Source organism: Helianthus annuus, chromosome 1 (genome assembly GCF_002127325.2).
Source record: "Helianthus annuus cultivar XRQ/B chromosome 1, HanXRQr2.0-SUNRISE, whole genome shotgun sequence".
NCBI classification, from domain to species: Eukaryota; Viridiplantae; Streptophyta; class Magnoliopsida; order Asterales; family Asteraceae; genus Helianthus; species Helianthus annuus.
The window spans coordinates 90,696,651-90,708,025 of record NC_035433.2 but is presented as its reverse complement, the minus strand read 5'-3'; the positions used below and the strand labels follow the sequence as shown (position 1 = coordinate 90,708,025).

Sequence of the window (11,375 nt, the reverse complement as noted above, 5' to 3'; positions counted from 1 at the left end):
CAGTAATTTCTACTAGCATGGGTTGAACACTTAAACAACTTAAACTCAAACATAAAAAAATGGATTAGGCCTACTATTATAACTTACCGGTTCGTGTCTCTCCGTAGATAAGGCCATTGATACGCTTACGCCACATCGCCGATACTATGGAAGCCGTTCCGGAAAACTTTCCGATGATGATTTGCTCCTCCTTAACATTTTTCTCCCTCTAAAAAATATTTTGATTTTAACATTGTGTCTGTATATATGTGGGTATAAAGGTTGTGTTTTTGGAGGCTTGATTCGATCCATTGATTGAATAAGATGAGAGCAATTGAAAACCGTAGGATTATGATCCATGTGATGCCTAACAAAATGTTTTGATTGGTTCACTTTGTTGGCGCTATTAACAACTTCACCCTCAAAAAATCAATTTAATGGTGCTATTAACAACTTCACAATCAAAAAATCAATTTTTGTTGGTGTGTTTATTTATTAGTGTGGTAATCTTGTTATTTGGTGCTTTGTATTCTAAAACACCACCCAAAAAAAATGGTTTTGTACTAGTGGCGTTAGGTGATGGATCCGGAGAGACATCAAGGTTTATGCAATGGATAGAGAAGATATAGTTAATGTCAGGATCCTAAGGAATGTTGCCGGCGGGAAGCACGACGACGACGAAGAGGAGAACAAGAGTCGAATATATATCCAGTAACGATATTGGTTACGTTATTTGATAGTGTGAGGTGTTAGAGCATTCACATCGACTCCATTATCTTTAACCCTATAATTTAACATAAAATCACTACTTTTTAAAATTTACCTCTCATTTTAAAAAACCCTCCACATCCTATCCTTTATATTTATCTCTATATTCTTTTTTATTAATTTTTTCTCTTTCTTTCATTTACAATCTTAACTACCCACTATTTTGACTCATCTGAAATATCCGTCGAAATAGATTTGAGGATTTTCTTCAAAATAATCACGATATAGATGTTCATGTCCTTGAATATGATTGTGTCAATAAACTTACGACGTTTGCAAGTAAATTGTTCTTCGACATCCTCATCAAGATCATCATCGCTATCATCTTTAGAAGATAGGTATGTCAACAACTTGCGAAAGAATGTACGAACCGTGTGATCAAACGTGCAATTAACTCAACCTGTCATCATACATGTTATAAGTCAAAAACTGTTATAAATGCCAAAATAGTGCAGGTTGTTTCAGCCAAATAAACGGCATAAAAGTGCAGCTTGTTCAGCAAAAGAACGACAAAAACTGCATGTTTTTTAGCAAAAAAGGCTAAAATGTGCCGGTTTTTCAGCAATAAAACGCCAAAAAACTGCATGTTTTTTCAACATAAAAACCTTAAAAACTAAAGCTTTATCAGCGAAAAACGTAAAAAAAAAGCAGTGTTTCTCAGCACTGCAGGCTGCAACGTTTCTGCAGGTTTTCGGACCGGTTTTCCAGCAAAACAACGACAAAAAACTGCAGGTTTTTTTCTAGCAAAAAAATCGCTAAAAAAGTGCTGGCTTTCCAGCAAAAAAACCCAAATAACTGCATGTTTTTAGCATAAAAACCTTAAAAAGCTGCAGTGTTTTTCAGCACTGCAGGCTATAAAGAGGTACTAATTTGAATTACTATCAAGATGGCTATAAAATACAATACATAATAACAATCAACTAAGTATAATACGTTAACAAACAGATGATATTCGTTTACAAAACTAACACCCTTATTCTCTTACAAAACAAAAAAATTGTATAAAAATGTTTTGGGTAAACACTCCCATTTCGACCGACCAAAAAAACCAGTTCTAACCAATTCGGTTAAGCTAGTTCTAGAACATTTACGGATTTACCCTTGACACACGCACATTTGGACCCTAGTTTTGTCTAATCAGTAATCATCATCTTGTAGAGAGTCGTCTCTCAGATTCCCATTGTTTTTCTCTTTACATATTAAAAAATAATCACTTCCCCATATTAAAAAATAATCACTTCCCCACTATTATATGTTTATAACATGACGTCATGATTCATGAACATTCATGAACATTCTTAAATAAAAAAATATTAAAGTTGACATCATGTCGTCAAACGTGTAAACGCGTTAGTCCAAATAAATCAATTATAAATCTCGCACATTCGTCCCACTAAATTCAACATCATTTTGACTAAAAATAAATATGGCCGGAAAAGTGATGCATGCGGTTTGGTATACTTGTTACGGCGGAGGAGCTGCCGGTTTGAAGGTGATTCAACATCATTTTAATTAGATTCTTGTCTTAATTTTTGCTTATTTAACTGTATCATTTTCAGACCAATATTTGCTGCTTAAATAATGTATATTTGATTTATATAATCCGATTTCTGGATTAATTGATAGATTAGCTTCAGATTGATTAGTTAGGTTTTACAGTATGTAGTTAGATCGAGGATTTAACATTTTTAGTCCCCGGTTATTACACTCTTTACATAGTACAGTGGCGAAACTTGAGATTTCTGACCAGGGTCGAAAACGTATATACCTAATAAATTATGAAACCGGGTGTCGAAAACGTATATACCTAAAAAATTCTATACGAAAACTAGATACCGAACACTACTGAGCGAAAAGTTTGGGGGTCGGGCGCCCCCTACAAAGCTGCGTGGGCCATGAGAGATTCCTGGTTTACAAGACTCCACAGTTGTGCGGCTTGGAGTAGTGCCAGGATGAGTGACCTTCTTGAAAATCTAGTTTCTGGATGGACAACCCATCAAGGCAAAGCGGAGTATATTATTTCTCAGGAATTAAATAGATCATGCATTTGATGATTTTTCATTAATACCTCTAAATAATACCTTTGAAATTCACATCAATTTGGAAGTAGAAACATGATTAAGTTGAATAAATTTGGTTTTTACAAATTGGGCAGAAAAGTGAACAACTGACATTATATTTAGCCTATTTAATCTAGAAAGTAGAAAATCTCTACTCCTAAAGAAAACACCAATGGACTACATTTTCATAATCATGTATGATATACAAGAGTTAATAAATACTATTACTTATATGTTTTACAGCATGTCGAAATCCCTATCCCTGCTCCTGGCAAAGGTGAGATTCTGATGAAAGTAGAAGCAACAAGCATTAATCCAATCGACTGGAAGATACAGAACGGCGTTCTACGCCCTTTTTTACCCAGAAAGTTTCCTTTTATACCACGTAAGTTTGATAGTTGATACTTTGATGATAATCATAATTTAGCTTCTCATTTCATAAGGATTAATCATAACTAATTAAATATGATTGTTTGTTTGGATCAGTTAGCGATGTGGCAGGAGAAGTTGTGGAAGTTGGACCCGGTGTAAAGAATTATAAAGCTGGTGACAAAATTGTTTCAACTCTTGTGAGTTTCATCTTTCTGATTTTTCGACAAAATTGCATACATAAAAAAACAGGCCTTTATTGACTTTCAACCTGTTTGCATGGGTGAAGGGGGTTGCGGGTGGAGGGCTAGCCGAGTATGCCGTGGCTAAAGAAAGCTTAACAGTTGCAAGACCACCAGAAGTATCAGCTGCAGATGGTGCATGTCTAGGTATTGCAGCGTGCGCCGCTCTACACTCCCTTACTGTAACCGGTGGGCTAAAACTGGAAAAAACAGAACCACGAACCAACGTCCTAGTAACGGCCGCTTCTGGTGGTGTGGGTCACTATGCAGTCCAGCTAGCAAAACTAGGTAATACCCACGTGACCGCAACATGTGGGGCTCGCAACATCGACTTCGTTAAAAGCTTAGGAGCCGACGAGGTTTTGGACTACAAGACCCCAGAAGGAGCCGCCCTCAAAAGCCCGTCGGGCAAGAAATATGACATAGTGGTTGATTGCACCACTGGTATCCCGTGGTCAACCTTCGAGCCCAACCTGAGTCCAACTGGGAAGGTTATTGATATAACCCCGAGTGGTGGTACATTTTGGAATTATGCAATGCAAAAGTTAACTTTTTCGAAAAAGCAAGTTATACCGTTACTCGTGGTTCCAAACGCACAAGAGATTGGTTGTCTTGTGAAGTTGGTAAAAGAAGGGAAACTGAAAACTGTTATTGACTCGAGATACCCTTTAAGTAAGGCTGAAGCGGCTTGGGTCAAGAGCATTGAGGGCCATGCCACTGGGAAGGTGGTTGTCGAGCCGTAAAATAAGAGCAAACAACGTTATCTCGATCTCGATGTTGTAATTCGGATTGCACTCCTATTGATGTATTTGTTTTTTATGTTAAAGAATTCCATTTTATAAAAAAGCGTCATTATTATTAGACAATATGCATAGGATCATACTCATTTCACAATTTACATGTAATAAATTATTGAGTTAATTACTGTTTTCGTCCCTGTGGTTTGTCAAAAATCACTATTTCAGTACATTAGTTTAAAAATTGCGATTTCAGTCCCTATGGTTTCAATTTCGTAACCATTTCAGTCCACCTCGTAACTATTTCAGTCCCTATACTAACAAAATAAATGGATTGAAATGGTTACGAAAGTGAAACCACAGGGACTGAAATAGTTACAAAAGTGAAACCACAGGGACTGAAATCGCAATTTTTAAACTAATAGACTGAAATAGTGATTTTTGACAAACCACAGGAGACGAAAACAAAAACAGTAATTAACTCTAAATTATTATATGGAAAATTACACTCAATGTGTGACTGGCGACACTTGCTCATTGTATGATTATGTTTATGCCGTTTATTCACTTACAATGTCAATGATATTTCTTTAAAAAGATTATATATTCAATTAAATTAAGAATTAATAATGTAGACAATCCACAACTCTTATTGAATAAATTAAGTACAAATCTTGAATTCATGAACTCTACCTAAAAAAGTAAACCCTTTTCATGTTGGATTATTCGGGTTTGTTTACGGGTCATATGGGTTGTTGAAGACCTGGTAGTAGATGACCAAGTTTGCTGGAGGATCATTGGAATATTAGGCGATATGTTTGCTGAATAAAAGGAACTCAATAGGAATATTCTTTGAGCACGTGCATTTTATATGTTTAATTTATTATAAATAGGATAAAGTTATTTAGTTTATTTGTACCCGATTTCATTTTGAATACAGTAGCTCTCATTCTTCGTTTGCATATTTGTTTCTTCTTCACTTACACATACGTGAGTTTGTGTGTGTTGTGAGAGTGTTGAGTGGGGCCTGAAACCAACATTTCACTTGTAACTTACAACACTCAATACGTAGAATACAAAGTTGATATAACAGAAAAGTGTTTGAACTCCACACAGATAATTTATAAAGAAAAAGAGTTTAATATTATTTTTGAAAAGGATTAACCATCACTCGTCTCCACCAATGGTAACTTTTTGATGCATATCTTTCGGTAATATATAGCCTTAGTGTTGGCCATAGCTTGAGTGTTCTGCACCACCTTCATGACCGTGTCCTCCGCCACCGCCGTGACCATATGGAGCTGCTGTCGGGACTAAGATTGGCTTCTTCTTTCTCTTGGCTAAGCAGAAGAGTCCGGCGGCTAAGAATGCTAGGAAAAACACACCACCTAGTGATGCACACACCGCAATAACGACGGTGTGATTCTTGTCGCCGCCACCAGACGGTGGTGGTGTTAGGATGTTACCGGATGGTGGGACAGCATTGTAAGGTTGTGGAGGTGGGACGGTGGGTCCATATGATGGTAGCGGAGGTTGTGCTTTAGGAGGCCAAGTACTTGGCTTTGGTGGATAAGCGGGCCCACCAGGGGTTGGTGGTTTTGGTCCCTTAGGTGGATAAGCGGGCCCATCAGGGGTTGGTGGTTTCGGGCCCTTAGGTGGATAAGCGGGCCCACCAGGTGTTGGCGGCTTAGAGCCCTTTGGTGGATAAGCATGTCCACCAGGGGTAGGTGGTTTTGCTTCTTTAGGTGGACTAGCTGGCGTAGGAGGCTTCGGACCCTTAGGAGGGTAAGCTGGACCATGTGGTGGATGTGATGGTTTTGGTGGGTGTGACCGTTTAGGTGGAGAGGCTTTAGGAGGGTAAGTTGGTGTCTCTGGGGTAGGAGATGGCGGTGGCTTCCAATGTTCCGCTTTTGGTGGAGGAGGAGGACATGCAACCGGGGGTGGTGGAGGCGGAGGACATGGAACTGGTGGTGGTGGTGGTGGTGGTGGAGGGGGTGGTGGTGGTGGAGGGCATGGAGGTGTTGGTGGTGGTGGAGGAGAATGGTAAGGATAATTTGTAGTCAATTTCCTTGAGCCCTCCATGTTCAAAAATGTGTTAGTGATACAATATGATGAATTAAGCAATGACTTATATATATGGACTCATGAATTTTTATTTTTTATTTTTTGTATTGAATATACGTTATGTTCAAAACATGCATGTGTTATGTAAATCTATACTAAATTATTGATTGCACACTTATGTAATAGTTTAACACCAATTAGTTCTTGTATCATGTAAATGGAAGATTACTTTAGCTAACCACTACCCTGTCATGATCAACAAAATACAAGTCAATTCATGCACTTCCCAGGAAAAAAAAAAGGTTTGTTGAATTCCGGGCCATGTGACCCGACCCGCATTATTTTAACGCATTATTATATTTAAAATAGTGGAAAGGCAATGTTAACAAGGTGCTTGACAGTATTGACATGTCTATTTTTTATTTATTTTATTTAAGGATGTGGAGCAAGTAGAGCAGCCATGTACTTTTTAAATAAGAAAAATATATGTTTGATTTTATGTCGTGTTTCAAAATTTTGGAGCCTAATTGGTTAGATGTTATGGATGAAATTTAGGAATTATAACAGAAATAACATGATATATCATTATCATCAAGTAGATTTGTTTTACCTAATTCATATATATTGTATCGAACTATCGATTCGTAAATATTTTTTTTGTCTCTAGTTCTTTATATTATAAGTATCAGATTGCAGTGACGGATCCATAATTTTTTTTTCAAAGGGGTTCACTTTTTCAAATGTTTCAATTCCATATGTTTGAACATAGAAAATTTCGTGTTGGTTCAATAATTCGGGTCCAGTAAGATTCATCACATAATAAAAATCCGATTTACTAGATTATCTTGAATTGGGGCAGAGTTAGTTTCACAAAGAAAAAACATACTTTCTATGCAATTTTGAAAACTATTTATTTATCAATTTTCATCATTACAAAGTATCTAAAATAATGATCTAAAAATAATGATCTAGATATATTTACAAGAGATATATAAAAAACAATTATAGATAATTGAACTAGCCTCCCAAAGATCATAGTGGTACATGCAGTTGTGCCAGAAAGATTCTAGAGCACATGACCGCGCAAATGCAACATCTATCTCCATAAACGACCTCGTGACTACTTTTTCAAGTTCCATTGGGAAATTAGCATCATCAACAATGATTCTTGGCAAATTATCATGAAGGAACTTTGACGCACCCTTTCCTCCATGCCCATCAAACACTTATACTTACCCAAAAGAACACATTTTATACTCTTTGAATATTTTAAAAAACATGGGGGATGGGGTAAACATTTCCCGTTTTAAATTATTATTAAAACCAAAAAAGAAACTTACTTACCACGTAAAATGAGATGGTTTCTTCGCCAAGAAATTTATTGTTGGAGGTTCTAGCGAGGTCTGGAATGCATAAATAAATAAAAGGAAAAGCTTACGAGAATAAATAAAAGGAAAAGCTTACGAGATTCGAACTAGGGACATCTATTATATATAATAAACAAGAAGATTTGGGCTGATGTGGCACGTTCTTAGGGCTTCTCAGGATTCATTTTGGCGGGAAAATGAGCTGGGTTTTATATCATCCGCGGATACCCATTTTGATGTGATTCGACCCGTTTTATGACCCGGGTATATAAGTCACATAAAAAAACTAATTTCCTGTAGCCCTATTCTTTTCCTTCACCGCTTCACAACCAAACCCTAGCCTTCGTCTTCCTTGAAGCTTCTACATCTAATTTTCTCTGAAAAGATAGGTGTCGCTTGTGCTTTGAATCGACTGATAAAGGATTCCAAACTCAAACCGATTCACTTACAAGTATGTGGATTCTTTAGTCGATATTGATTTTATTCGTTTTATTTGTTTCATCGTCTCAGTTTTTTTCTAAAATTTTGACTGTTTCGTATGAGGAAGATGGTGGTGGCCTGAAGAGGAACGATGACAACGACATTGGTTGATTTAGGTTTTCCCCGTGGTGGTCTTATGAAGGTTGTGGTTTAACGCAACAACGAAAGGGCGGCGGCTAGGGTTTCACCAACACATAAATCGGTATCTTTCTATTTCATTTTTAACCCTATTATTCAGATTTGATTTGTTGCATATCCTATTTTCATATAATTTTGTTCATGATTTACTGTGAGTTCGTCAGTTCTAATCGTTTTAGGGTTTTTACTGTTTGTTATTTTTTTTTTGAAGGTCATTGTAATAATGTTTTGGATGTTGTGATCGGATGAAAATGATCTGTTTTAAGAGTATTCAATTACAAATGTTTAATAAATTTGCCAGTAATTTGATTGAAAAGCTTTTGTATAACATTATGTGATTTTTTTATATATTATGTCTATTAATCTGATGGTGATTTGTGATAGTGTAGTTTTTTTTATAACCTAGAGTGGATGAATAACTGAAATCTGTCAAGTGAATGGTCTCAGTTTTTTATTGATTTTATTCGTTTTATTTGTTTCATTGTCTCAGTTTTTTTTCTAAAATTTTGACTATTTCGTATGAGGAAGATGGTGGTGGCCTGAAGAGGAACGATGACAACAACATTGGTTGATTTAGGTTTTCCCCGTGGTGGTCTTATGATGGTTGTGGTTTAACGCAACAACGAAAGGGCGGCGGCTAGGGTTTCACCAACACATAAATCGGTATCTTTCTATTTCATTTTTAACCCTATTATTCAGATTTGATTTGTTGCATATCCTATTTTCATATAATTTTGTTCATGATTTACTGTGAGTTCGTCAGTTCTAATCGTTTTAGGGTTTTTACTGTTTGTTATTTTTTTTGAAGGTCATTGTAATAATGTTTTGGATGTTGTGATCGGATTAAGAGTATTCAATTACAAATGTTTAATAAATTTGCCAGTAATTTGATTGAAAAGCTTTTGTATAACATTATGTGATTGTTTATATATTATGTTTATTAATCTGATGGTGATTTGTGATAGTGTAGTTTTTTTTTTAATAACCTAGAGTGGATGAATAACTGAAATCTGTCAAGTGAATGGACTAATTTGTTCTGATATTCGCGATTCTTTGGGTTTTTTAGATCTGGACCGACCGGTGTTGACGAAAAAGAAATTACTCTTTGTTTTCGGAAGGATGTTTGGGGGTTTAGCTATGACATGTGCTGATAAACTTTCTGATGTACCGACTAATCTTTAGGTCAAATTTAACTTTCTTATTTATTTATTTTCATTCTTGCAGTTATCTAATGGATGAAGATGTACTTGATTATAAATGACATATTTGCCATCATTTTTTGCACATATGATACTGCAATTTGGTGTTTGTAAAGTAAGAGATGTGGACTAAAGTTGTTTCTGTCATGAAAATAACTTATGTGGTAGTTTGTTAGTTTCATTTTTTATGACACATTCTTCATTATTATTTATTATTTTGGGATTTTTTTTGTCAGGTGCCCAAGGCAAAATGGGTTCCTTTTTTCATGACCAAATTTTGGGTTGTAACTTAGTTTCAGTTTGAATCTGTTTGTGTGTTTCTTGAGGCCTTTTTTAAGCAAGCCGCATAGTATAAACTCTAACTTTTGGGTGTTGTAGACTGTTTTAGGTTGATTTTTAGGATTATTTAGGTTGAAGGTAGCCTTCATTAGGGTTTGTATTGTCATCTTTTTGCTGTAAATTAGGACGAAAATCATGTTAAATGACTACATATATTAAAAGATATAAACTTGGCTTTATAAGACTAGCATATTGAGTGCTGCTGTCTCTAATGGATCTTTCGACTTTTGCCCTAGAATAATATATACAACTACCAAGCAATCTTAACATAATCCAAATTCATATAAAAGTTACTCGGGTTTGTTGAAACTGTTTGGCTTCGAGAATTGTTAAAGGAGAAAATTAAATAAAGATTAAACATTGTTAAATCGAAAAGTTTAAAAAGAAGTAAAAATAATACGATCATCCATATAAAGTATTTAAAAAGTAACAATTACATATAAAAAACAAAACTAATCAGACAGTTAAACTCTAATAGCAAGAATCAAGAAACTTTAACTTCAACTCCATGGAGCACTGAACTTCACGATGTATGTCATTGATCTTTCTCATGAACTCTAGGTCTCTATCTCCACACTCTATATTACTCGCAATACATAGGTCACGAACGGAAGTAGTTGGCATCGCCCTCAGGTTTCTCGAAACCTGGTCTCTTGTCAGGAGACCAAGTTGTAGTCCGTTAAAACACCTCTTCAACTCTTGAAGAGTAGACCTATCAGCCAAAACTTGCTCTTCGATTTGTTTAATAAAGCGTTGCTTGAAATCGTCAGAATATGACTCCATGACAATGTATTTATAATAACTAAAGCAAACAATAACAATTGATCTTTGGCTTTCAGTGAATGAATCTGTGTATGATAAAACAACATTTGAATTGTCAATCGTATTATATAGAATCTGTAACAGGCCAAAGGTCATTTTTAAATGCAATCATTAAATAAAAATTTATATTTAAAAACCATGTATATTTAATGATTTAATGGTAAAACGTGTATAAATTTATATTTAAAAAACCTGTACATTTAATGATTTAATGGGAAAGCAAGTAAAATTAAATATCTAGAAAACCAAAGAACAAAATTTAAACCTTCAAAAAAGGTTATCATAACTAGGAAATGTCTGTTCATTTACCACATCAAACATTTTACACACTATAAAGGTTCAGGATTACTTTACTTGAAAACATCAACACTTCATTTTTAAAAAACCCTTCACCCTAAAACAAACTGTCCAAAAAACACTAACACTCTTTCTAAATGGCAAGCAAAAGCTTCTACCACTGGTCTGAAACTGCCGATCTTAAAATTGAATTTTTAGGATGGTCACTTGAAGAACAGAGAAAAGATGAAGAACTCAACAAAAAAGTTGCTATGGTGAGTGATAAATATTATAAGCAAACCTGGAGTAGCATTACACTGCTGGATGAAGTGGTCTGTTCTCCTCCATCAGCGTTTAAAGAAAAAGCAGAAGAGTTTATCACACATCTGCTGAAACAAGATCATAAGACCTGTGATATGCTTGCTGATCTGCAAATTAAAACAAACAATGAAATTGCATGGAAGAAGGCGAGAGAACGAGATATCTTATTAAGTGTTAATTGTAATGTATAATTTTTAATTTTTACTATTTTTCA

General features: G+C 35.3%; 2 protein-coding genes across 2 annotated transcripts; one reads left to right on the top strand and one right to left on the bottom strand.

Moving 5' to 3' along the window:
* The first annotated feature begins 2,101 nt into the window (after positions 1–2,101).
* LOC110872652 (chloroplast envelope quinone oxidoreductase homolog) lies at positions 2,102–4,342 on the top strand. Its single transcript, XM_022121501.2, has 4 exons — positions 2,102–2,239; positions 3,051–3,192; positions 3,294–3,376; positions 3,466–4,342. The coding sequence occupies exons 1-4, from the start codon at positions 2,174–2,176 to the stop codon at positions 4,159–4,161; spliced, it is 987 nt and encodes a 328-aa protein (XP_021977193.1). The 5' UTR covers positions 2,102–2,173; the 3' UTR covers positions 4,162–4,342.
* A 1,037-nt stretch (positions 4,343–5,379) lies between these two features.
* On the bottom strand, positions 5,380–7,358 carry LOC110927790 (proline-rich extensin-like protein EPR1). The gene is made up of 2 exons (XM_022171199.1): positions 7,242–7,358; positions 5,380–6,048 (listed from the first exon to the last, which is right to left on the bottom strand). Exons 1-2 carry the CDS (start codon positions 7,356–7,358, stop codon positions 5,380–5,382), a joined length of 786 nt encoding a protein of 261 aa, XP_022026891.1.
* Between the last annotated feature and the right edge of the window lie 4,017 nt (positions 7,359–11,375).